Source organism: Aspergillus chevalieri, chromosome 5 (assembly GCF_016861735.1).
Source record: "Aspergillus chevalieri M1 DNA, chromosome 5, nearly complete sequence".
Taxonomy (NCBI): Eukaryota; Fungi; Ascomycota; class Eurotiomycetes; order Eurotiales; family Aspergillaceae; genus Aspergillus; species Aspergillus chevalieri.
The window spans coordinates 3,569,704-3,591,360 of NC_057366.1; the positions used below are offsets into that span (position 1 = coordinate 3,569,704).

A 21,657-nucleotide genomic window follows, 5' to 3' on the forward strand; every position below is an offset into this window, starting at 1 on the left:
ATCTTTTTGACAACTCCTCTTTCTCGTGCTTTCTTGGAACAGAACTTGTCTAGTGCACCTATGAGAGCACACGCATCGACAAGAGACGTTCAAATATCAGGAGAAGTTAATGCAATAAGCCTGACTCCTCTCAACGCGTTGAATTTTCGACTACCTTGTACTATACAGACCACATCTCATCGATATCGATAATTTGGCTGAGTCTCGGGTGACCAGCAACTCCAAAGCTTGTTCAATGGATCACTGCAGTCGGATACAGCCATTGACCATTTGCTAGTCACTATATGGATTGGAAGTACTTAGCTCATACGGTGATGTGGGCGATTTCAAGATATCATCTCACATGTTTGGCCGATTAATCGTTCCTGGAATGGCACGGCGGTAAGAATAGAGGTTTTTCGCGTGACCAGTCACACTTGAGAATGGTAATTAAGGATATCCGCTAATTACTGTATATACATTTTTCTGAACGAAGCAAGTCCGTTTAATAGGTCGCTTTTTCCAAGTTGGTCTCAAAGTTTGCGTTCTTGAACGGCACATTGGCCGACCCGAAATCCGTGTTCTCCAGCGCAGCTCTTGACACATTGGGCAACGACTCCCACGCGACCAACGGCTGCTGACCCCCAACAACATCCGTCAATCCACACTGGTGGTTCACAGGCCAGACGTTATAGTACTTGATCAGCGGCTCGGAAGTGGACTCGTTGAGCGTGTACCCATCGGTCGAGCAGTCCCACCCGCCATGAGCAGACGGGCACACAGCGAGGATGTTATCGGCAGACGTCGAGGTCGGGTCGGAAATCCAGACGATAACACCTTCCCAGTCGTGGCGGTGGCCCAGGTCTTGCGAGGGGTTGTCCTTGGGGAAGTACCAGGAGTACATCAGGGCGTAGGCGTCTGTGTTGCTTGTGTTGGAAGTGCCGCCGCGGACATAGATCTGGCCGGTGCTGCTGTCGCAGTCACCGCTCTGGGAGCCGGTGGTGTCTAGGCCACCGCTTTATGCTATCAGTACGTATACTCTTTTGCAGAGAGCAAATGTCACATGCGTACCTGGTGTTTCCCTCAGCGTCGACGGCAGGGAATGGAACACAGCCACTGTTAACCTTGAGGTACGGCTGGTAGGCCTTGTAGACCTCACCCGTGGTGCCGCTAGGTATGGTCTCGGCGAAGCCCTCAACCTGGTCATGGTCGATAACCGCGCGGGGAAGCACAGACGAGGCCTGAGCAAGGAGGGGAAGGAAAGCAAGCAATGCCAACATTTTTTGGACCGTTGTGTCTTGTTTCGTCTGAGTTTGAGAAGCGGCCAAAGTCTGCGGTCGCTATCAGGAGGTTTATATACAGCGAGTTCGGACGGTGTGGTTCCTGACGATCACCGGAGTTTTGCCGAACCTAGAAGTTCGGCTAGATATGAACGATGCGCTACTAACTTGATTGATGCCTGGTGTATGGAGATATTGGCAAGGGCAGTAATGATCGTCCACCTTTCTCATTCTAGTGGGATATTTATGGCAGCATGTCATTTTGGTGAGTGGAGCTTATTCGTCATAAGCCGGCCTCATGGCTCCGTTGAAGAATCTTAATGGGAGGAATGTACAACAGATACTAGAATCTCGTGCCTTTAAATATCAGTTGCAGTTTCCCCCATGCATTCTCAATACCAGCAGGTACATGGATGTGGCCGATGAAACCGCGCCCATTGGGCCCATACCCATTTTCATCATCTCTCACTCGGGAAATTTCACCGAGAATAAGATCAATAAACCGTTGCATGTCCCATAATCGCGGAGGTGAATCGGGTCCATACACTAGCTGTCCTTGTGCAGATGGGCATACTTGTGGGACAAACACAGGGCAGCTAATGAAACGCGGGCGATTCTCCACGTGCTTATAGGCATGTTCGAAGGATGCCTTTGTCCGGAGCATCATTGTTGGATCCTGAATCAGAATAATGTTCTTGGGGTCACAAGCGAATCGCTCCAGGACATCACGACTCTTGATTGCATTGCTACCGCAGTTCGTTGATTCATCTTCCACGAGGATCTGGCAACCGGCGGTCCTTATTGCAGCTCCATCAAAGAATTCATCGAGTATTCTCTCTAAGACCCGGGCTTCTGGCAAACCCGTGATGGCCTTTGCCAGTGAATGGAATTGAGGATGGTCGGCCACAGCCTGGTAAAGAAATTGAGTGGAGTGACCGATACCCCCACAGAGGACCAGCTGTCGTGTAAGAGTCGGACATTCTTGCAGGGTTCGAAAAAGGACTTCTGTACTATGGAGGACCGCCGAAGCACAGATGATAATGCAATCAACCGATGCGTATGCTGCCAGGTCGTTGAGCTGTTGGTCGGCCAGGAATCTTGCCAGGGCGTTAATACCGGCGGCCGTATCCAAAGCCGTCATGGTTGAGTGTTTTCGATTCATGAATTTTATATTGAAGAGGGGTAGTTTGACAACCTTCTGTTAGGGGAGAATTTTCGGATCATTGTCCATTTCCGATGTTTCTCCTTTAGAGCGCGGAGCCCCCGGACAAAGCTTCCGCTTCGGTCTGCGCTATGGATGCGATTGATCCGAGGAGTCAACTTGAGTGACTGGAGATTTTCTTGATGAATAGGATTTACTATCTTGAGTTGTGCTACGGATGCTGCCACTTCTCGGCTAGTGCGGATATATACGTATACATTTGATCTATTTACAGGGTATACAGTTAATTATACATCAAGGCAGACAAGTCAACAAATTTCCCAGTTTACCATGGACCACTCCCTGCATAGTCGCATTGGCGTCACGCTTACTCTCCGCATTACCCACCGAGATACTCACATAGCATCCGTCCGTGTTGACGACGTCGGTCTCGCTGGGTAAATGGTCATCTCCACAGATTTCGATATCGTCGCCCGACACCAGTGGCACTGGATCGAAGATCCGCGAAAGCACAAACTTGAAATCCTCCACACTGGAGCACTTCGACTCACTGACTTCGGGGAAGTTGACGTTTAACCACACATCCTTGGGGAGATAGGGAGTGCCCGCCTTCAGAACTCTGTCCGTCACCTTTGTCGCCAGCTGCGCATAGACTTGGCTAGTCAACGGATAGGAGCTGCTGGCGTTCCATGCGGTGGGATCGCCGCTCTTGCCGGAGAATGCCAGCGCTGGGATACCGGCCTTATGCGCAGCGTAACTCGCAGCACCAACAGTGCCGGAGAAGAATGCGGTAACCCCCAGGTTTGAGCCGACGTTGGGCCCGGAGACGGCCAGATCGGGGGCTCCGTTAAAAGTGACTGGAGAGAAGGTGTCGATTCCGTAGCGCATCGAGGTCAGCGGGTAGGAGTTCACCCAGTTCTGATGCGAATCGGTCGCATTGTGTCCGTATGGGCCACTGTTGGCTGGGCAGCTGTCGTACTCGCAGGCTTCGTCGCGATTTTTTGGGGCATCGTCCATCGACCCTATATTGCTTTATTAGGCACATGGTATTTCCCGCGACTTGTGTTGGATGGCGTAGATACCCTTGCCACTTTGGTTATCTGCCGGCGCAGAAAGAAGGACCGAATGTCCATCGGCCGTCAACGAATCGTACAGCGCCCGGATATTAGCCTCGGCCCAGCCGTCATCGTTGGAGGAGACGATATTGACGGCGCTGACCGCCAGCGGAAATAGGGCCAGGAGGGGGAGCTGCATCTTGTACAAGTACCCTGCACAATGCACTGTTCGCAGTGATAGTGATGAAATTACTGCTTCTAGACATCTCAGGAGACGGGGATCATGGTACACTATATATAACGGTGATTGACCAGTTTAGGCTCGGAGATGCTTCTGAATCGGTTGAGCGGGACGAAGATCATCTGAACGGTTCGGTACATACGATGCGATCTCGGAGACCTTCAGAGCCAGTGCTTGGTGCACATGGAGGACGAGTGCTTTTGCAGCTTCCCTGGGGGGGATTCAATCTATTTGCGACGTGCATTTGTACAAGTACCCCTGGGGTCTGTATAGTGCAGCGTGGGGGCTCTGCATGACACTATCCGAGTCACATGCTGGCGTCTCATGAGGAGATACTGCTCACGTCCCTGCTCGAGACGGGATAACTAGAAACGCTGCTCAAACGTCTGTCATCTGTCAACAAAAACATCCGAATCAAACTGCATCGCATTATTTTCTGATTGCTCCGAGAGACTCATGGTCAGCGATTGCGGAGATACGATAAGGATGATGATTTTCCGAAACGTCGATCAATGCAAAGCTCTATTATCTATTCTAAGGACCTTATGGACAATTATTAGTCTATTTGGTTGATAATTTTCACTCCGACCGGGCACTCTTTGTCTTCTTGCTTCGGAGCTTCATCATCAGGAACACCAAGGCATACGAACTGATGCAGAACAAGGCAGTGATTCCGGTCTGATTGAGTCAGTAAGAGAACAGTATGATTTGGAGAAGAAAGGACTTACATCTCTCCATGAGTAGTATTTCTCCCTCAGATTGAACGTCTTGGCATAATCCGCACCAGTGGAATACTGGCAGAACGAGCATGACAAAGTGGCATTGGAGTCCATAAGGTATCCGGCCTGTTCAGAGAGGAAGTCGGCCATATATTCGCCGCACGTCTGTCCCGCAGGAGCATCGAAGTTCACCCACTCCGACGGTTCGCAGTGCACCTTGACATCCCAGAGGACTTCGCCCAACAGACCACCGACCAGGTATGTGAAGGGGTCCAGATAGTAAATCCAGTATCGCCAGAAGGGCTGCATCTGCGAGTACGGGACAACCACACCACAGAAACTGATCATGCCTGCGCCGATCAGGACTGGGTTCATGATCGCTGCGAAGTATTCGTTCGGCGCATACGCGGCGATGGCTTGACCGATTGAGGTGTACAGGAATTCATAGACTGCCGCTGTTAGTCATGTTCGATGTCATGGATCGACGAATTACTTACAGATCATCTGCAGATACACATGTCCCGAGATGCTGGACTCGACTGGGAAGCCCGCGGTAAAGTACCAACATGCGAAGTATAAAGTGGCGCATATGATCAGATACGGAATTTCAGAAACAGCCTGAGCGCCGATGAACGCAATCCAGTGATACGTTTTTGACTATTACATGTTAGCGCTGGTTATTCGACACAGGCGATAGCACGTACCTTCTTCTCCCGCGTTTCGAAGATGTCCCGGTTATGCAAGAAGAACGGCTGCATCTGGTTGATACACCCCGGCGCGACGAAGATAAAGTTGAAGATGGCGAACAACCTAAGCTGCAGCGAGAATGTACCATCTCCAATCTTCCAGAAAGTGAAACCGCTAAAGAGACCAGCAAAGACATGGAGGATGATTTTGTTCCACATGTAGTCCTGCAACTCGTCAGCCCATCCATCTTGTGCTTGTCATGGCCGCACGACTTACCGGAGATCGCCATAGCTGGGTCATCAACCGTTCCAGAACCATTCTGAACTGGAACAGTTTCGAAGTCGCAAAGTCGGTTTGATCTTCCTCGTAATTCGGATCGGCTTTGCCAGCGTCGTTAAGGGTCTCCAATTCAGCCATCGCATTTCGACGCTCGTTTGACTGACTCCATGTTTCCACCCAGTCGACCTTTGCATTCGCCTTTCCTTGAATAACGTCGACGATATGCTCCGCGGGATTGGCACCTGGAGGACAGGGTGCTCCATTTTTGGCAAAGTAGTTGAGCACCTTATCCGAATCCTTGCCGGCTGCTGCTGTTAGAACTCACTATGATGTAGATTGTGTTGTAATACTCACTCTCGCCGAAATATGCCATCTTCCCGCCCTTGGCTAACAGAAGCAAAGAGTCAAACGCGTCAAACAGAACTGCAGAAGGTTGATGGATAGTGCACTGGAAGGTGTCAGCACCGAGCCGCTATGTCATGGAGGATGCTATTCACCAGCACAGCCTGTCCTCCGTCCACCAACTTTCTCAAGAAACGGACAATGTTGTATGCTGATTGACCATCAAGACCGGAAGTCGGTTCGTCCAAGAAGAGGAGAGTAGGTTTGGCCACTAACTCGACTCCCAAAGTAACTCGTTTTCGCTGCTCAATACTCAAACCCGCACCAGGAACTTCGATCGTTAGCATCGCCTAGAACGTGATACCCCAATGAAGAGAAGGCTCACCTCCGATGAGAGCATCACTGATATCCTGAAGTTCCAGAAGCTCGATTATGTGGTCCACATAAGCAATCTTCTCCGCTTGTGGCACCGTCGAGGGCTGCCGTAGTAGAGCAGAGAAGATGAGCGCTTCCTTGACCGTCGATGTACCTTCGTGGACATCCATTTGCTCGCAGTAGCCGGTCGTCCTTTGGAAACTGATACCTTGAGGTCTTCCGTCAATCAAAATCGAGCCATAGATCTCGCCGCTGTCTTTTCTCTGCGCGAGGACATCCAGCAGTCTGATTTCATCAGCTTTTGTCATAGCTCCAGGGCAAGTGAACACTTACGTTGTCTTTCCGGCACCGGAGCTTCCCATAAGAGCCACCAGGTTTCCAGGCTTGACATAACCGAAGACCTTTTCCAAAAGTTGTTTCTTCTCCCCTTGAAATGGAACATAGTAGTCGAGGTTATTCCAAGTGAAGGTCGAATGCTTTGCTCTCTGCTGAAGAGCGTCTGCGGATACCTTTGGCCGTTGCTGCTGCTCTTTGCAATCTTGTTCAGATCCTCGCTTCTGGCTGCCACGCTTGTACAAGAGCACGGAAGAGCCACCCTGCTTGTCGCGCAGCTCGAATCCCAGCGCCGTAACGAAGATGAAGAACGCCCAGAAACCGACCAAGATTCCGAAGCTTCTCCAGATATGGTGCACAGAGTAGCTGTACTGCTGACGGATGTAAGCGGCTCCGTCGATGATGCCTTCTTCGTTGCTCCCGAGTACAGAACATCCCCGGTATCGCGAGTCGGAATACCCACTGCCGTATGGTATATAATCTGGCTCGATACATTGGAGTTGCAGGCCGACAAACTCGTTGGCCATCAGTGCCTCGAATGCATATGATCCGGGGTTCAGATAGAAGATCCATCGGAACCAGACGTGCATTTTCTCAAAGGGGATCAAGTAACCTAGAAATGTAATCAGCATGCTGCAAAAAGACTTTGCCAATGAAAGCATATACCTCCATAAACGAAGAAAACAGTTGAGAGCAATCCGGAAATTTTGGACGCATTTCCGAACTTGTTGCACACAGCTCCAATGGCCCGGAAGAGTTGGATGAAACTCAGGGTTTGTACAATGACGATAATCCAGAACGTGAAGAACCGACCAGCATCCATCCGTAAAGCTGACATGAAGTAGAGAATCAGCGAGAAGCATGAAACCTGCACAATCACCACAGGAATGTCCGTGATGGCGTTGGCAATACAAAAAGCTGTCGGACGATAAAAGCCAAAACGCTTCTGACGGGCGAGGATTGGACGGCCCATGAAGGAGGCGGTGGTTTCCGACAAGGATTCGAGGAGGAAATAGAGAACAGGGAAGAAGAGTACACCAGGTCGCAGGAAGATGGAACTGCTGTCGTCTTTCAGATCGTAGAACAGACTGCCGCATACGAGTGCCTGGATGATTGCAGAGACCACCTTGATGCAGAGAGATAGTTTGTCTCCCGCCATTATTTGGAATTGTCTACGATGCGTTAGTGTCTGACGACAAAGGCACATTGGAACAACTCACCTAAGGGTACAAATCCGGATCTGTTCCCAGATATCGGCCGTATACACACTCTGTGGACGAGGCAAATGCTGCTTTCTCTTCTCGCTAGACACCGCCAGTTTCATATCCTCGATCTCGTGCGTCAATTTCTCCGGCGGTTCAATCGCATCCATCATCTGTCTGTAGATTGAAGTCTCGCGGAAGCGCGCCTCAAATTGATCAGGGGTACTTGGAACCTTCTCTTCCCATCCAGGCTTAACAATCCGCTCCGTAAGTACCGTGACAGATGTGAGGAAATCGGCGATATTGGCGCCCTTGGGGGTGACGAATCCGAGATCTTCAAAATATCGCTGGGCCATACTGCGAGGACCATAGTAAATCACTCTGCCTTCTGCTAGAACGAGAATCTTGTCGAATTGGTCGTAGACGGTGTTTCCGGCTTGGTACATGGTGGCAACGATAGTCTTGCCATTGGTATCGGCTTCATGGCGCAACATGCATCCGAATTCGGCCGCTGTCTTCGAGTCGAGACCTCTGGTTGGGTTATCCCAGAATTGAACAGGGCTCTGGTTTTGTTAGTAAACCAGCTAGCTAAAGAAGGCTGGGATGATATGGCTCACCTGTCCGGCCATCATTTCCGCCAGAGACACACGCTTACGCTCTCCTCCAGACACACCACGGATGAACTCGTTTCCCACTCGCGTTTTCTGGGTATGAGAGATACCAAGAGAATCTAGGATTCGATCTCTTTTATCCTTGACGTAACTCTCTTTCTGCTGGAGGTGCTCGGGACGTTCTGCTGGGACCTTATTTCGCAGTGCAAACTTCATGGTGCGGTTCACCGTGAGGGTTGGAAAGTGCAAGTCATCTATAACTTCTCAGCATTGAAGTCTTTCTGGTCAGCATAGGGCGTTGCTTACCTTCATTGTTGAACATGATCTGCTGACGGAACCGCTTTGCCTCGTTATGGTCAGCACTTCCGTACCGGGTCTCACCATTCACTTCATCGAATGATGCTCGGTCATTAGAGAGGACGCGCAAAAGCGATGTGCATCCGGAGCCAGGACGTCCAAGGACAAGCATCTATTCAAGTTAGCTTCGTACGTGCCCCTATGATCGGATATATCTATACCGTTTCGCCCGGCTTAACCTGCCCCGTTACATTTGTGAGGATCGCCTGGTACTTGTCAGCATGATCCACAACCACCATCATTCTGCACATATCACCACATACTCGCTTAGGTCGCTGGTTCCGACGGAAAAAATCCAGAATCTGTCGCGGATCCGCTTCAGATAGGATCGTGCTTCCCAGCGCTGCATCGGGTGCCGTAACTCGAACGTTGAGATTCTGGAAAGTAAGGGTCAATCTCTTCTGAATATAGGCCTTCTCTCCTTGCTCTAGGTCCGGAGGTGTCGCTGTGCCGGACGACGGCGTGTTCATGGTTGCTGTCGCTGCTCAACCAACTCGTATACAAAATGAAGTAGATTAAATCGTCGAGACAAACAGAAGTCATAAGTTCGTATCCTCTAGCTGGATGTCTAGCTTATTTAAACCCTTTTCGAGCTCTCCACCGTTGTCTCTGCTCATTAGTGATCACGGCTGTAGGGCTCCTCCGTAAATCCATATATCCGTAAATCCAGATGTAAATCCGTAATCCCGTTCCGATAGACGGCCACGGTTTCCCTATTAGGAAATTGTAGACTAACTATGGGGCTTTCTAGAAAAGTGTTATTGATCGGATCTACAAGACTCAGCTACTATTGGCCTGCGCTATAGACTTATATCGGTATTAGATTCAGGAAATGCACATCCCGTTTGACTATCTCCAGAAAGGACTATATTAAACACTATATACAGGAAAGGAACCCACATTTTCCTTAACAACACCAAGATGCATTATATACCCATCATTTGATATTCATCATTCGTTTCAGTTCGTGAAGTGAGATCGGTTTCACCAAGTAGTCATTGATACCGGCATCAAAAGCTTGCTGCTGTGTCGCGGCCGACGCAACTCCTGTTACAGCCATGATAACGGATGGGGGAAAGCTTTTCTCTTGTTCGTATTCGCGGATCTTAGCGGATGCAGTAATACCGTCCATTACGGGCATGGAAATATCTAGCGCAGTAGTCAGCATGCTAAAGCACTGATGATATGCTTCGAGCCAAGCCTTACCCATTAAGATGTAGTCGAATCGACGTTCGGACTGTTGATATTTGTCGACGGCAATCTGTCCGTTAGTAGCGCTTTCGTAGCTGGTCCCAAGCTTGCGCATGAACGTTTCCAATATCTTGAATCCAGTCAGTCATAGCTGTAGGCGAAATAGGGCGTCGTAAATACCTTCAGGTTGATATCATTGTCGTCCACTATCAAAACATGGAGATCGTTTTGGGATGCCTTCTTTTCCGGCGGTGGTGGAGAAGGAGAAGACTTCGCAGTCCAGACGTTCGACAATGGATGCTTTTTCATCGATGACTGGTGGACCAGGGTGGACATCTTAGCGGGCTTAGTTTCTCTGACATGCTCCTGTGGAGAAGGTCGTGCTTTCTTCAGGGCTTCAAGAATTTTCCGTGGTCCGATGCTTGGAGATGGTTAGCTTTGTTGCGTAAATCACTGGATAGAAGCACTTACGGCTGAGTAACATGGACAACGGTCGCTTTCTTGATAATATCGTCGCTGTCAAAAGGCGTTCCATATTCACCAAGAATAATTATATGACCAAACCCCGTGCGAATAGGCCCGTTAGCGGCTATTTCTCGAAGTTTGTCCTCCTCTATGATCGCCATGTCACCCGACGCATTGCTTAGGGAATCGGCAAACGACACCATCCACCCGGGCTGTGTTAAGATGATGCTACTGAGAGACCGTCGGAGCGCGAGTTTCCGCTTGACATTTGTTGTCAACATGCCAGCTGGACCCTTCTTTAGGTCGTCGTACGGGTTGAACCCGACAAGAGAAACCTTCTTAGGCTGTTTGTCCCCGGAAACCTGGGCTGTAGACATACTTGCGCAGGGCCGCTGAATGGGGATAAACACGTCGAACTGTGATCCAACTCCGACTTCACTCTTGACTTCAACATATCCACCGAGGGAAGTCACAAGCTGCTGTACAATGCTGAGGCCAAGGCCCACACCTTCCGAGAGAATGTCTTCTTGCGAAAATGGTGTAAAGATCCTATTTTCCAGGAAATCAGGAGAAATCCCACACCCTGTGTCAGTCACTGACAGATGAGCAAGAACGTGCTTTGGATCGGAAGCTATGTCGGATCTTGACAAGGTCATCTCGATGAATCCTGCCTTGGTAAACTTGAGCGCATTGCCAAACAGGTTCATGACAATGCGTCTCCATGCGCCCGACACTGACCGAACACACCACGCATCCTGTTCTTCTAGGCGAACGACGACTGACAACTTTTCTTGGGCCTTGGCTTCAGAAACAGATTCTTGGGATGATCCGACACTCCCGGGTCGAAAGCGACCTGTAGCCTGGTCGACAGATTTAGGAAATCGATGCCCAGCGTACAGAGAGTTGGTCACTTCCTCGATCAAGCTGTCGAGGTCGAAAGTCGTAGCCAAATCCGGAGCTTTACCTTTTGCGTTGACCGCCGTCAGATTGTTGATTTTCGCAAAGTCAAGCCTATCGCAATTGTTAATGGTCGCTGACGGATGAAGTTGACGAGAGAAACTCACAAATAGTTCATAGTGTCGAGTAGCGTGATACCACATGTCTCCACCATCCTTATCATATCCTGTTGAGCAGGCTGCAAGCGCGTGGACTGCAGTAACTCTGTGCTGGCGAGAACGCCGTGCAAAGGCGAACGAAGCTCATGACTGATAGACGAGATGAAGTCCGATTTCGCCCTTTCCTTCGTTGTAAAATCAGTCTGAGCAACTTGGGAGACGACCGAGTTACCGAAGGCCTTCAAGTAATCGAGCTCTTCAGTACTAAAACGTCCGCTTTCTCTTGACCACAAGAGGCAAGCAGCCAACCATCCGGATTTGTTCCAATCCCACAGCGGAAAGAAGAGAATGGATTCCGCGCTTGGAAAACGACTCCTGAGCTGCGAAATTAGCTGACTACGAGCAGAAAACCCTGGGAATCCGGGTTCGCCATCCCCCTCCTGGCTCTCTTGCTCATGGACATTAAAGATTTCTCCATGGGGAAACGCGGTGATGATGTCGTATATCAAACCGTCTGTAAATCCAAACGCCGGGGTGCTTGCACTTTTGACTGACGTCTCGTCCAAGTCGAATCCTAATACATCGCACAATCTTCCCACGTTACTCGACCATATACTATCAGAAGACAAACCGGGAGATCGTGGAGGATGCGAAGAAGTATCGGTATGCGTCGTGTCCTGGCTTGTGTCCGACATACTTGTGCTGATGCACGAATTTCTGGTTGGAGTTAGTATAGGCAGTGCTGAAGAAGTCTGAGATGCTGACCTTCGAGTATTAGATCGAGAAGCATCCAGAAACAAAACACCTTCAATATCCAAGCATTCTCTAAGCAGCGAGCTGGCGCGAGCGAACAAGGTCAAAATCTGTTGCGAAACCGTAGGCGCTTCAGACACCGATATCAGCCTACTTGCTCTCCGACTATCCTCCGTAGTTTTGGCCCTGTTGATGCTGTCGCTGAATTCCCCGAATGGTAAAGGTGATGGTAGGTTGAATTTCGTTTCGGGCTCTTTCTGCTTCTGGGGAGGTGCAGTTGGAGTTGCCTCGTTATCCTCTGAAGGCTGTGGTCGCATAGTGCAAGGTGATACTTCGCCCGGTGTTGGAATGGGGGCACTGTCGACTTCTTGCGCATCAGATAACCGTCCAGTCGGTGATAAAAGAGGTACAACGCCGGACGTGCCTCCTTCGTCACGGTTGCCCCCACTTAATACATTCACGTGCGCTTGACTACCTCTTCGTTGAAATTCGTTCTTTTCATCGCCGGGGCTTTGTACCAATGTCGAAAGTCCGCTCATCATTCGCGAAGCCCTGCTATATTTGTGTTGAGTCCAAAGATGATGTGCAATTGACTCCGCAATCCCGCGTAAAGCCTCGATGTCTGCATTATCAAAGACGGCACGAGGGCTATCATCCATGATACAATATGTACCAAGGACGTATCTTTCGGGGTCGTACAATGGTACTTCGGCAAAGAATCTCATATGGGGCCATTGCGCAGCATGGGGGTGGCTCTTGAAAGAATCATCCTTGCTCATGTCGAGAATGATACAGCACTCTCCCTTGGCGGTACTGTCAGTGATGTCGAACACGCTGGACTGATCCCGACTTGCAGGCAGCGCAGCATTCAGAGAGAGCCCCGATCCCGAGTCTCCGCCAAAGTCAATGCCGGAATCCCGACTCTGTCGCCCCTTCCCATATGAAACGGAGTTGCTGGCCTCCGCGATAATGTGTCTTCGTTGTTCGAGTGTTAGGCAGGTGAAGGAATGGGTACAGTTGAAGCGATAAAGTCCGAGCTGGTTGAGAGCTTTCAAAGTTATATCCGACGTAAGAGAAGCGGCTGTATCGGACACGCTGCGATCACGATTTCTGAAGTGCCCTGGCGATGACTGGGTTTCCGGAGTCAATGGTGTACCGGTGAAAGAGTACAGTCTGTTGGAAGACGTCGTTCAGTATCTTAATAAACCCACCGCATTTAAGTCACGTACCTCGACAGTTCCCGAATTCGTCCTGATGACGGCGAATGAAGGCTCATCGTTGAATCCGAAAAAGCCATGATTATGTCCGATAATACTATTCAAACACCCTCCCTACCCACAGACTTGTGTTTGAGAATGGGTCGACATGGGTTGAAGGACAGTTCTATATGCGTTTTAATTGTATCAGCCCAAACCAATAAAGTTTGCTCGCAATCCACGAATCAAAGGATGTGTACCGGTCAGGCGGCGTCTATAACTCCGGGACCATTGCTTGGAAAGCGAGTATAGCACGTCTAGACGCTCGTGAAATTACCTAGTAGGTGGTGGTAAGTAGAATGGTATCGCTACCACTGGTGTCAAATCCTTCATGGATTAGGAGACCGACAACAATAGTCCGATCGATATATTGGAGTCATCGATTAGGCAGATCTGGACCAGGTTCAGCATATCATGCACTCGGCTTTCCATGGGTCGGTCTGGCTAACCGAGCACCCAATCCCACGGTACAACGTCGAATCCCAGCAGTCTACTCAAGCCTCGACCACTTCCCTCTGCAGCGATTCGGATCCGAGAATATACCAGTCCCTCGGGATAGGGAGACCGGAGGGAAAATATAAGTCAATTGCTCTTGCATTCTTATCACTGGCCTTTATTATCTAGTTAAAGCTCGATTCCAAATTAGTCGAGTCAAGTAGAGTAACGCCTGCTTCGGAGTTTCATACCGGAACAAACGAATCAAACTTCTGACTTATATGCAACGACAGCCAACATCCTTGATCCCAAGGTACAGCGTACAGTCGTATCGTCAACCCCAGCATGTAACCCTTGCGATTGGCCGGAGCTTGCCGGAGGAAGGATTCCTGAAAGCGAAGGCAAACAGTGGCAAAGCTCCGGAACGCAGGGACTGCGAACGCAGTCATGGAAGTGTAGTTCCTTCAGCGACGGATTGATTGGGTGGGAGAAGGTCTCCGGGGACGTCGGAGGGAGAGGAGGAGTGGTGTCCGGAAAGGGAAATTTTCACGTCACGGGACTCTTGCCGAGGCACTTCCTCTTTCAGGACTACACGCCGCATAAAATACGATGGAAAAAGAATCTGCAATGAATCCAGACCTGATTCTTATTCTCTTCTTTTCTGTATAATATTTACCGAGGTCCTGTGTATGTTGAGGCGAGGCTATCCAGACATGCCAATACAAGCAGCACAAGTCGACACCATGAGGTTCTCAATTTGTCAGAAGTAACCCTCCCGGTCCTTACCCAAAGGTCTCGCCCTTATCGAGCGATAAGTACGGACACCCTTTCGCATCGCAAGTGTTCTTCAATATATCTGTCAGCCAAAGATCGATGGGACCGTTTTACGATCAGAGAAATTCAAGACTGACCTTATGCACCTGTGTTCCCCACCAGCTAAAGCGCGACGACGCACCGCTATAAAAGATGGCGAAGAATATAACAACACCAGCAATTGAGACAGAACAGTCTAGTGCCGAGCTCAAGACGAAGTTATACTTATGCCACCATGCCCAGGCGCGTCTTCTGACCAAGAACCCGAACGTCAGGCCAACAATTGCCCAGCTACCGTAATTCGTACCGGAAGCCGGTGGTATGTAGTTCAAACCACCCAAAAATAAGGGAATGTGGACGTGGCGCCAGAAGGATTGGGGATAGCGGCGTCGGAGGAGATATACCGGAATAGGCAATGCCGCGCCCAATATGAAGAAGTAAAGAAGGGCACTGTAGCCTGCTCGGGATGAGAAGAACCGGTGAGGTCCGATAGCTCCCCATATTGTGCTCGTATTGAAGTGCGTCCGAGAAAATGGGCAGGTAAAGCCATTGGTGCCGGAGTTGGTGCAGACACCCGGAATGTGGTTGAGGGCCCAGTTGATAACGCTGACATAGCTCAGTGTACCCCAGATCATGCCGACTAATTGCACCAAGAACACTTTACGAGCAGGAATCTGATGTATATGATCAGAGGTGATTGCCCGCTATCTTTGCTTAGGAACTTACATTGCAGTACACTCCCAATTTCAGGTCTTGGGCAAAGTAAAGACCTTTGATGACAGAAATGTACCCAAGGTCGAAGAACCAAATGTTAGCCAGCACCTTTCCTGGAAATGCAAAGCCAGCCACTATCCGACAGAAGACATCGATATTGATTTTCACGTTGGACGTTGCGTAGACCACGGAGAGCTACATCGGTCAGTATAATCCAGATACCTGGGAATTGTAGAACATGACTTACTGGAACATAGAAGACCAGTGCAACCGCAAGAGCCAACAGAACCCCGTACCAGCGAAGCTGCACTTTCCAATACTCAACGGCAAAAATGGAAAGGAAAATTGCCAACACGCTGGAAGCGACATACCACAGCAGAGAGACATCGCGGTAAGTCTCAGTGGTACTTTGCGAGGATTGTAATCGAGTGCGGAATGGGCTGGCAATAGCAGCGTATAATCTTTTAGCTGCATCCCAGATAAGGTTGCCTTTTTCTAGGAACATCCAAACTAAAAGTGCAGAGAGCGTTGCGAATGATAGGCCGAACATGTTCAAGGCGTATGTGATCGGCATGTACAGCTGTAATAAGTTAGCGACAACGGTCTATTTCCAAAGAGGAAGAAAGCATACTGGGGAATAGGCCCGATAGGCCGCATCATCGACCTGGTAATCAGACGCCTGGTTCACAACCCTGCTCACGTTGTAGGTGCTCCCCGTGTTGTCGAAGACTAGCAGCTGTTAGTCCTTCATTCGCAAGTACCGGTCAGAATACCATACCAGACGAGCTTTGAAAAGGAAGGTAAGCGCTGAACCAGACGTTGGAATAGTATAGTGCAGTAGCAACTATCCATATCCAGAAGACCAATGATACAGCCACGTTGACGATCGCCCAGTTTGGCACCAGTAGTGGGGAGCCTACATAGGCGATTTGACTCCCTGTAGGATATAAGAGTTAGCTGGAGCGATAGGAAACCAGTTCGATCTCACTCACAATCAAATGTCAATGGCAACAAACCCATTCCACTTGTCATCCCGAAAACTTGGTTGACCACACGATCATCCGGTTTGATCCAACATGGGAAAGTAAAGTAACTTAGGGCAGTGAAGATGAAGTCCGGAAACCAATACCAGACGAAGGACGCGCAAAATGCCAGACTAAAAAAGCTGTATCGCGATATCTTCCACGTCATACTGTATAGATCTATAAGTAACACGAACAGGTAGTGAGGTGTTCGGGTACTTACCCGCTCGTGATATCCTCTTTCTTTTGGCCATGCAAGACTCGGTTGAGAGCAGTAACTCCCAGTATACCCGGCCAAACCATGTCCGGTGGCTCAACGATGACCGATCGGAATAGTCCAGCCAAGGAGAATCCAACAAGAAATGTAGCCAGGCAAATGAGTATCTGAAAGCCCCATCCCGCATAGTATCCGTAAAACGCTTGTTGTTCCGTCAAGACGTCTGCACTGAGACGACTCAATAGACTGAGATTCGACATGATATAGATCAGAATATGCTCCTGTTATATACTTTTAGCATCAGCATTTGCCCATCTATTCGAGTAGCCATTGAGCAGACCTTTTGGTTGAATGGTCCCGGGTTCAGGTGAAATGTCCATCTCCACAGCCGGAAATGCCAATTGGGCATGACCTTCTCCCAGAGTTTTCCAAGCGGATAGGCTAGCAATTGGATTGCGGACTGAGATAGAGTGATCGAAGGCTTCCGCAATGTATACAGTGTATTGAGGCCGCTTCCAAACACACAGAAACCAATCCCCAATATCCACATTCGAAGGGTCAGACATGGTGCATCTGGGTCGTCCGCGTCCGAGGTAACTCCTGCTGCGCGCAACACCTCCTGTACTGGGTCTGGTTATATGGAAAGCGATATTGGTATCAGGTAATATAATGATTCGAATAAAAGGGATCACACCTGTTTCATGGCTGGTTTCTTCACTCTTCTCGACAGTGGCGGCCACGTCTTTCTCCTGTCTGTCGGCCGTCATCTTGAACATACAATCGATGTGCGGAAACTTGGAAGGGACCGAATGCAGAGCCTTTTTGATCAGATAAGATTAGACAATCAGCCCAGGCAGCCATATTCCTGCCGCCAGTGGGACTCGACAGAACGGGGGTTGCTCCGAGCATCAGCCCAGTAGGGCTGAGTACTGGCTATGGGTCCCTTCAACGTCCCACCAGCCAAATGCTGCTAAGCATTTGGGTCGCTTTCTCGTTGGATGAGCCGGGCTACTCGAGCGGGGGGGGGGTTGCCTTGATGTCCGAAATATTCCTCTTGGATGCGGGAATTCTTAATGGTTTACTTGTTGATCCGTGCATACGTAGTATTTTGTCACTGAAAATGACCTTGTTTTATTACATCCCACGCTCCCTTTCGCTATTCGTACGTACTAAAGCCACATCAGGCAAACGGAATAGGGGGCGGACATGAGGCCAACCGGAGAATAAAAACAAGGAAGCGGTGGGTCCGTAGGGCTGATGATTCTCCACAGATGCTAAGTTTAGCAGCACTTGGCAATTGCTTGACCTTAGGACTTCCAGAGTGCCGGGGGAATATAAACAGTGCATTATCATTGAAGATAATTTGTAGCCATGGTATGTATCCATTAATTGACCCAAGACTATAAGGAAAACCGCAACACTATTCCGATGTCGACCCCGGGATCCCTGCACAGTGGCAGGGCCTCATCCATCTGATAACCATATCCAGTGGAGATCCGCTGTCTGAGCGTTGCTGATGAGTCGTCCAATGAACTGAATCATTATAGCATTGTCGCGATAGTCAATTGGCGCCAATTCCCGAAATAGGTCCGTGAGGCGAGGCGGGTACGGAGGCTTAGGCAACGTATAGAATCATTATAGTTGCGACCCAGTCATAAGAATCATTTTTCGGTGGCAGAAATCATCAGATAACAACATTTCCGAGGCTAATTTTATCTGATCCAAAAGGTCCCGCCGTCGGTTTGTGCGTCTGGCGGAGAGACCGTGTGTTCCGCATTAACCGCGCAGCGTATTCACTGTAGGCTTCGGTGAACGTAAACCAAAGTAGTCATTTTTCGTTTCGAAGGTAGTGGTAAAATATACCGGATAAAATTGCTAAAGTGAGTTATTGTGTGTCAAATGGATTTGTTATGTTCATATCGCTGGTGGCCCTGTTCCCGGGTAAAAGGAAAATATTTCTTCAAGGTCCATTGTCGAAAAGTCAAAGTCCCAACCCATATCGGACTGCGTGAGATCAAGCAAATCCTCCCCGCTTCCCACACTAGGCACCTTCATGCCACCCGGAAGTATGTTAGTTTGCAAATCTGGTAGGACCGGAAACCCTGCTTCTGGTAGTTGCTCGTCAGGTGGGTTAAGGTCCATAGGGACTTCCTGAGGACCGGGGCCTTCACTGGAGAACGGGCGTGTCGCGAAGGAAGATGTGTTTTCGGCGCCATGAATTTGTCTGGTGCGTTCTGGTGGGATCCATTCGTAAGATGGGTGAAGCTTCTTTAGCATAGTCTGCATAGCGGATATGGAGCTTTCGATCGGATCTCCGGGGCGCACTGTGGAAAGATACCATATACCAGCATGTATCCATGGAAGATGCGAAGAAGCGACACTCTCGTCATGCATGAGGTTGTAAAAGAGGGCAAACGAAGAACTTCCGATGAAGAACCCGTGATACCGGAGTTCCTTTCATATGGTAAGCATCCTGTCAAATAGATGCGGGACAAATATATACCTTAACCAATTCATTTACACAAGCCGCTCCGCATAAATGATGGATCGTTGCGCTGGCGCAATTCAATACGTTGGCGCATGCTTCATTAAGCCATGCAGGAATCTCGGTCGGACGCTTCGCAGCATTGGATCCTGGATCCTGAGCCGACCTCTTCATATCCCGTTGCCAACGGCCACGGAATATCAAAAATGGGCGATAAGTCAAAAGAATAGTATGGTAGTAGACTATGCACTTAGTAACAGCTCGCATTTATGCATTAGAATTAACTCACGGGTAACCAAGACTGTTTGACGGACCCCCAATACCCCCTGCTGAGGAGGCTTATCCAGTCCAAATCCCAAGGCTTGTTTCATAAGACAATCGTGTCCATGTAGATCATTCGATATAGATTTAGCAATTTTCCACATCTGTAACAGTGACTCATGTCGTTGTCCGTAGATCTCATCGGCCGAACGCGAAATTGCTTTGGCCAGATGCAGCAATACCAAAAGAAAGGAGTCTTTCGGATATGTAACAGTCACATCTCTCAGTGATAAAGAACTCGGTCGACCCAGATGAAAACAAATCCAACTATGTGGGTGTCAGTAAGACAGCCGTTCATATCGTGCTAGACGGATATTACCAACGTTTCGTAGAAGTAAAAGTACCAGAACGTCGCTCGTCGTTCCTCAATACTCTCCGACGTCTCATCATCTTGGCTTGGCACCTCCTTATGCAAGCCTGCCGCAATTGCCTTTCGTGCCCCAATTCCCAGATGAATAAATGCAGAATTGGGGCGACCTTGCTCCATCTGGTAATGAGCGTGCTAGAGGAGTGATGTCAGAATCCAGTTTTAGAGCTATGTTTCATAGGTAACTGAGGGAAGACTTATGATGAATAGTGAGGTTTGCACTGTTTGAAGATTTACTACTTCATCAAGCGTGGCTGATGACGCTTTGGCGCGTTCAAACAATACATCGCCCCAAGCATAATGTTCCGTCCCCAGCGATCCCATAGCGAGGGCTAGCAGGACCAATGCATGATAAGCAGTGTCTGGCTCCACGCCCAGTGAAGGTTGATAAAGTTGATCCAGTTGTTGTTGAAAGAAATCTTGGGATCGAACCGGTATCAGAGCAAATAAAGTTGACAAGAAGCGTTGTAGGAAAGTATTGGCCAGGCCATATGACAAGAACATGGTCGTCGGTAGCCCCGACATGTTAGCACTTTTTCCCAGGTCCGGAGCTTCTGACGGGGTGCCAAAGAAGATGCGCCGGAAACTAAAGAGGTCCAACCCGGCTCCGGCTTCTTCGACCTCCCCTTGAGGCTCCTCCGCTTGGGCTGCTTGGTTCGACATCAGGTCTCTATATACTTGCTGCATCAACGCAAAATGGGCAGTTGGACCATAGTACAGTTGGACTTTGCAGGAAGGCGATGCCATATGTGTGGCTGACACGCTATTGTAGAATGTATACTTCCCCGACGGTTTGTGTGGTAGCCCGGGGGACTGCTGACGAGCACTGGACTCGGGCCGTGGAGCCTCAATCAACTGGGGAGTCTCCTCATTATCAGACGGCCTGCCCCTCTGCTTCCTCTTTCGTTGTCGAACGATGTCGCGGTAGATGCATGGTGTGTTGCGCAGCTGACAGGTCTTGCACGGCTCGAGACCGTTGCACTTGATCTTGCGCTTGCGACATTCTTGGCAGGCTTTGGCAGTTCGCCATGCAGACGATAGGGCGGGACTGGGTGTTTCAGACATATTATTGGCCTCTCTGGAACCTAACAATAAGTGAAGTCGCGGTAGGAAGTCACAACTGGACACGGTCGGATATACCCCACGTGATTTAACCCGTAATTCCGATGCCCCACATGGCTCTTTTAAAGAATTGTCCGTACAGCGTACGAGTACTATGGTCTATGACCCTATGCTATGTTTCCTCTTGTCTCGTTGAATAGAAGCTATTGAATGGAGGTGTTGCTAGTGAAGTGGTTGTTGTAATGGTCCACTATTCAACTACTGACCATGCACCCATATCGCCGGAAACGGCTCCCCTGAGCTCTTTCCTAAGAGCTTTCTCGAACCAATTACCTTCACTGAGTCTTGTTTTGCTGTCATTAAAGTAATCTCATATACTGGTTGAGACTGTGAAGAGGCAGGATATGCCGCGCAATTGGGATAATGAACTATACTCCGTGTTCCCCAGCTCCACGAAATGCCACACTATGAAATGACGAGTCAACAGTCTTCGCTCACCGGAATCCAGATTTAGCTACATTCAATACTGAATACCATCTGGGATGATAACCGCGCGGCATGGAAGATTGCCTAGGAGTTTAATGGTCAATGACAGACAGAATACGGACCATACGGAATACAGTGGGAGAACACCATGTCCGATCACGACTCCAATTGCCTCGACCGGTTTTGAGGTGATTTCTCGCCTCTGGTTGCAACAAAAGCTGGAATGAAACCGCTATCCCGACTAAGCCACCAGATAATCAATGATGATATGCTTGATCGACAGTACATCATGCACGCGCTGGGAAATGATAACAGGGTCATGCATGTCTCACCATTTATGTTTGAGTTGACGTAGAAACGGCAAAACTACGGGTATATCATTCTCTCCGAGGC

General features: G+C 49.3%; 7 protein-coding genes across 7 annotated transcripts; all 7 read right to left on the minus strand.

The window, feature by feature from the left end:
• Positions 1-484: 484 nt before the first annotated feature.
• ACHE_51260A (NPP1 family protein) lies at positions 485-1,259 on the minus strand (the record flags this gene model as incomplete). Its single annotated transcript, XM_043281067.1, has 2 exons — positions 485-995; positions 1,051-1,259. 2 exons carry the CDS (start codon positions 1,257-1,259, stop codon positions 485-487), a joined length of 720 nt encoding a protein of 239 aa, XP_043138584.1.
• Positions 1,260-1,602: 343 nt separating this feature from the next.
• Positions 1,603-2,421, minus strand: ACHE_51261A (YdcF family protein; the record flags this gene model as incomplete). Its single annotated transcript, XM_043281068.1, has 1 exon — positions 1,603-2,421. One exon carries the CDS (start codon positions 2,419-2,421, stop codon positions 1,603-1,605), a length of 819 nt encoding a protein of 272 aa, XP_043138585.1.
• A 294-nt stretch (positions 2,422-2,715) lies between these two features.
• Positions 2,716-3,675, minus strand: ACHE_51262A (uncharacterized protein; the record flags this gene model as incomplete). Its single annotated transcript, XM_043281069.1, has 2 exons — positions 2,716-3,443; positions 3,504-3,675. 2 exons carry the CDS (start codon positions 3,673-3,675, stop codon positions 2,716-2,718), a joined length of 900 nt encoding a protein of 299 aa, XP_043138586.1.
• A 621-nt stretch (positions 3,676-4,296) lies between these two features.
• On the minus strand, positions 4,297-9,092 carry ACHE_51263A (putative ABC multidrug transporter; the record flags this gene model as incomplete). The annotated part of the gene is made up of 15 exons (XM_043281070.1): positions 4,297-4,395; positions 4,446-4,885; positions 4,934-5,093; positions 5,141-5,347; positions 5,400-5,707; positions 5,757-5,850; positions 5,900-6,075; positions 6,130-6,404; positions 6,453-7,065; positions 7,119-7,624; positions 7,673-8,217; positions 8,272-8,519; positions 8,572-8,734; positions 8,784-8,828; positions 8,886-9,092. 15 exons carry the CDS (start codon positions 9,090-9,092, stop codon positions 4,297-4,299), a joined length of 4,086 nt encoding a protein of 1,361 aa, XP_043138587.1.
• Positions 9,093-9,559: 467 nt separating this feature from the next.
• On the minus strand, positions 9,560-13,383 carry ACHE_51264A (uncharacterized protein; the record flags this gene model as incomplete). Its single annotated transcript, XM_043281071.1, has 7 exons — positions 9,560-9,771; positions 9,829-9,943; positions 9,994-10,234; positions 10,285-11,289; positions 11,343-12,050; positions 12,099-13,259; positions 13,316-13,383. The coding sequence occupies 7 exons, from the start codon at positions 13,381-13,383 to the stop codon at positions 9,560-9,562; spliced, it is 3,510 nt and encodes a 1,169-aa protein (XP_043138588.1).
• Positions 13,384-14,559: 1,176 nt separating this feature from the next.
• On the minus strand, positions 14,560-17,310 carry ACHE_51265A (uncharacterized protein; the record flags this gene model as incomplete). The annotated part of the gene is made up of 10 exons (XM_043281072.1): positions 14,560-14,622; positions 14,689-15,264; positions 15,317-15,499; positions 15,552-15,884; positions 15,936-16,033; positions 16,083-16,241; positions 16,297-16,496; positions 16,550-16,824; positions 16,884-17,173; positions 17,238-17,310. The coding sequence occupies 10 exons, from the start codon at positions 17,308-17,310 to the stop codon at positions 14,560-14,562; spliced, it is 2,250 nt and encodes a 749-aa protein (XP_043138589.1).
• Positions 17,311-18,457: 1,147 nt separating this feature from the next.
• On the minus strand, positions 18,458-20,463 carry ACHE_51266A (fungal specific transcription factor domain-containing protein; the record flags this gene model as incomplete). Its single annotated transcript, XM_043281073.1, has 5 exons — positions 18,458-18,997; positions 19,047-19,270; positions 19,318-19,616; positions 19,673-19,848; positions 19,918-20,463. The coding sequence occupies 5 exons, from the start codon at positions 20,461-20,463 to the stop codon at positions 18,458-18,460; spliced, it is 1,785 nt and encodes a 594-aa protein (XP_043138590.1).
• Positions 20,464-21,657: the final 1,194 nt, after the last annotated feature.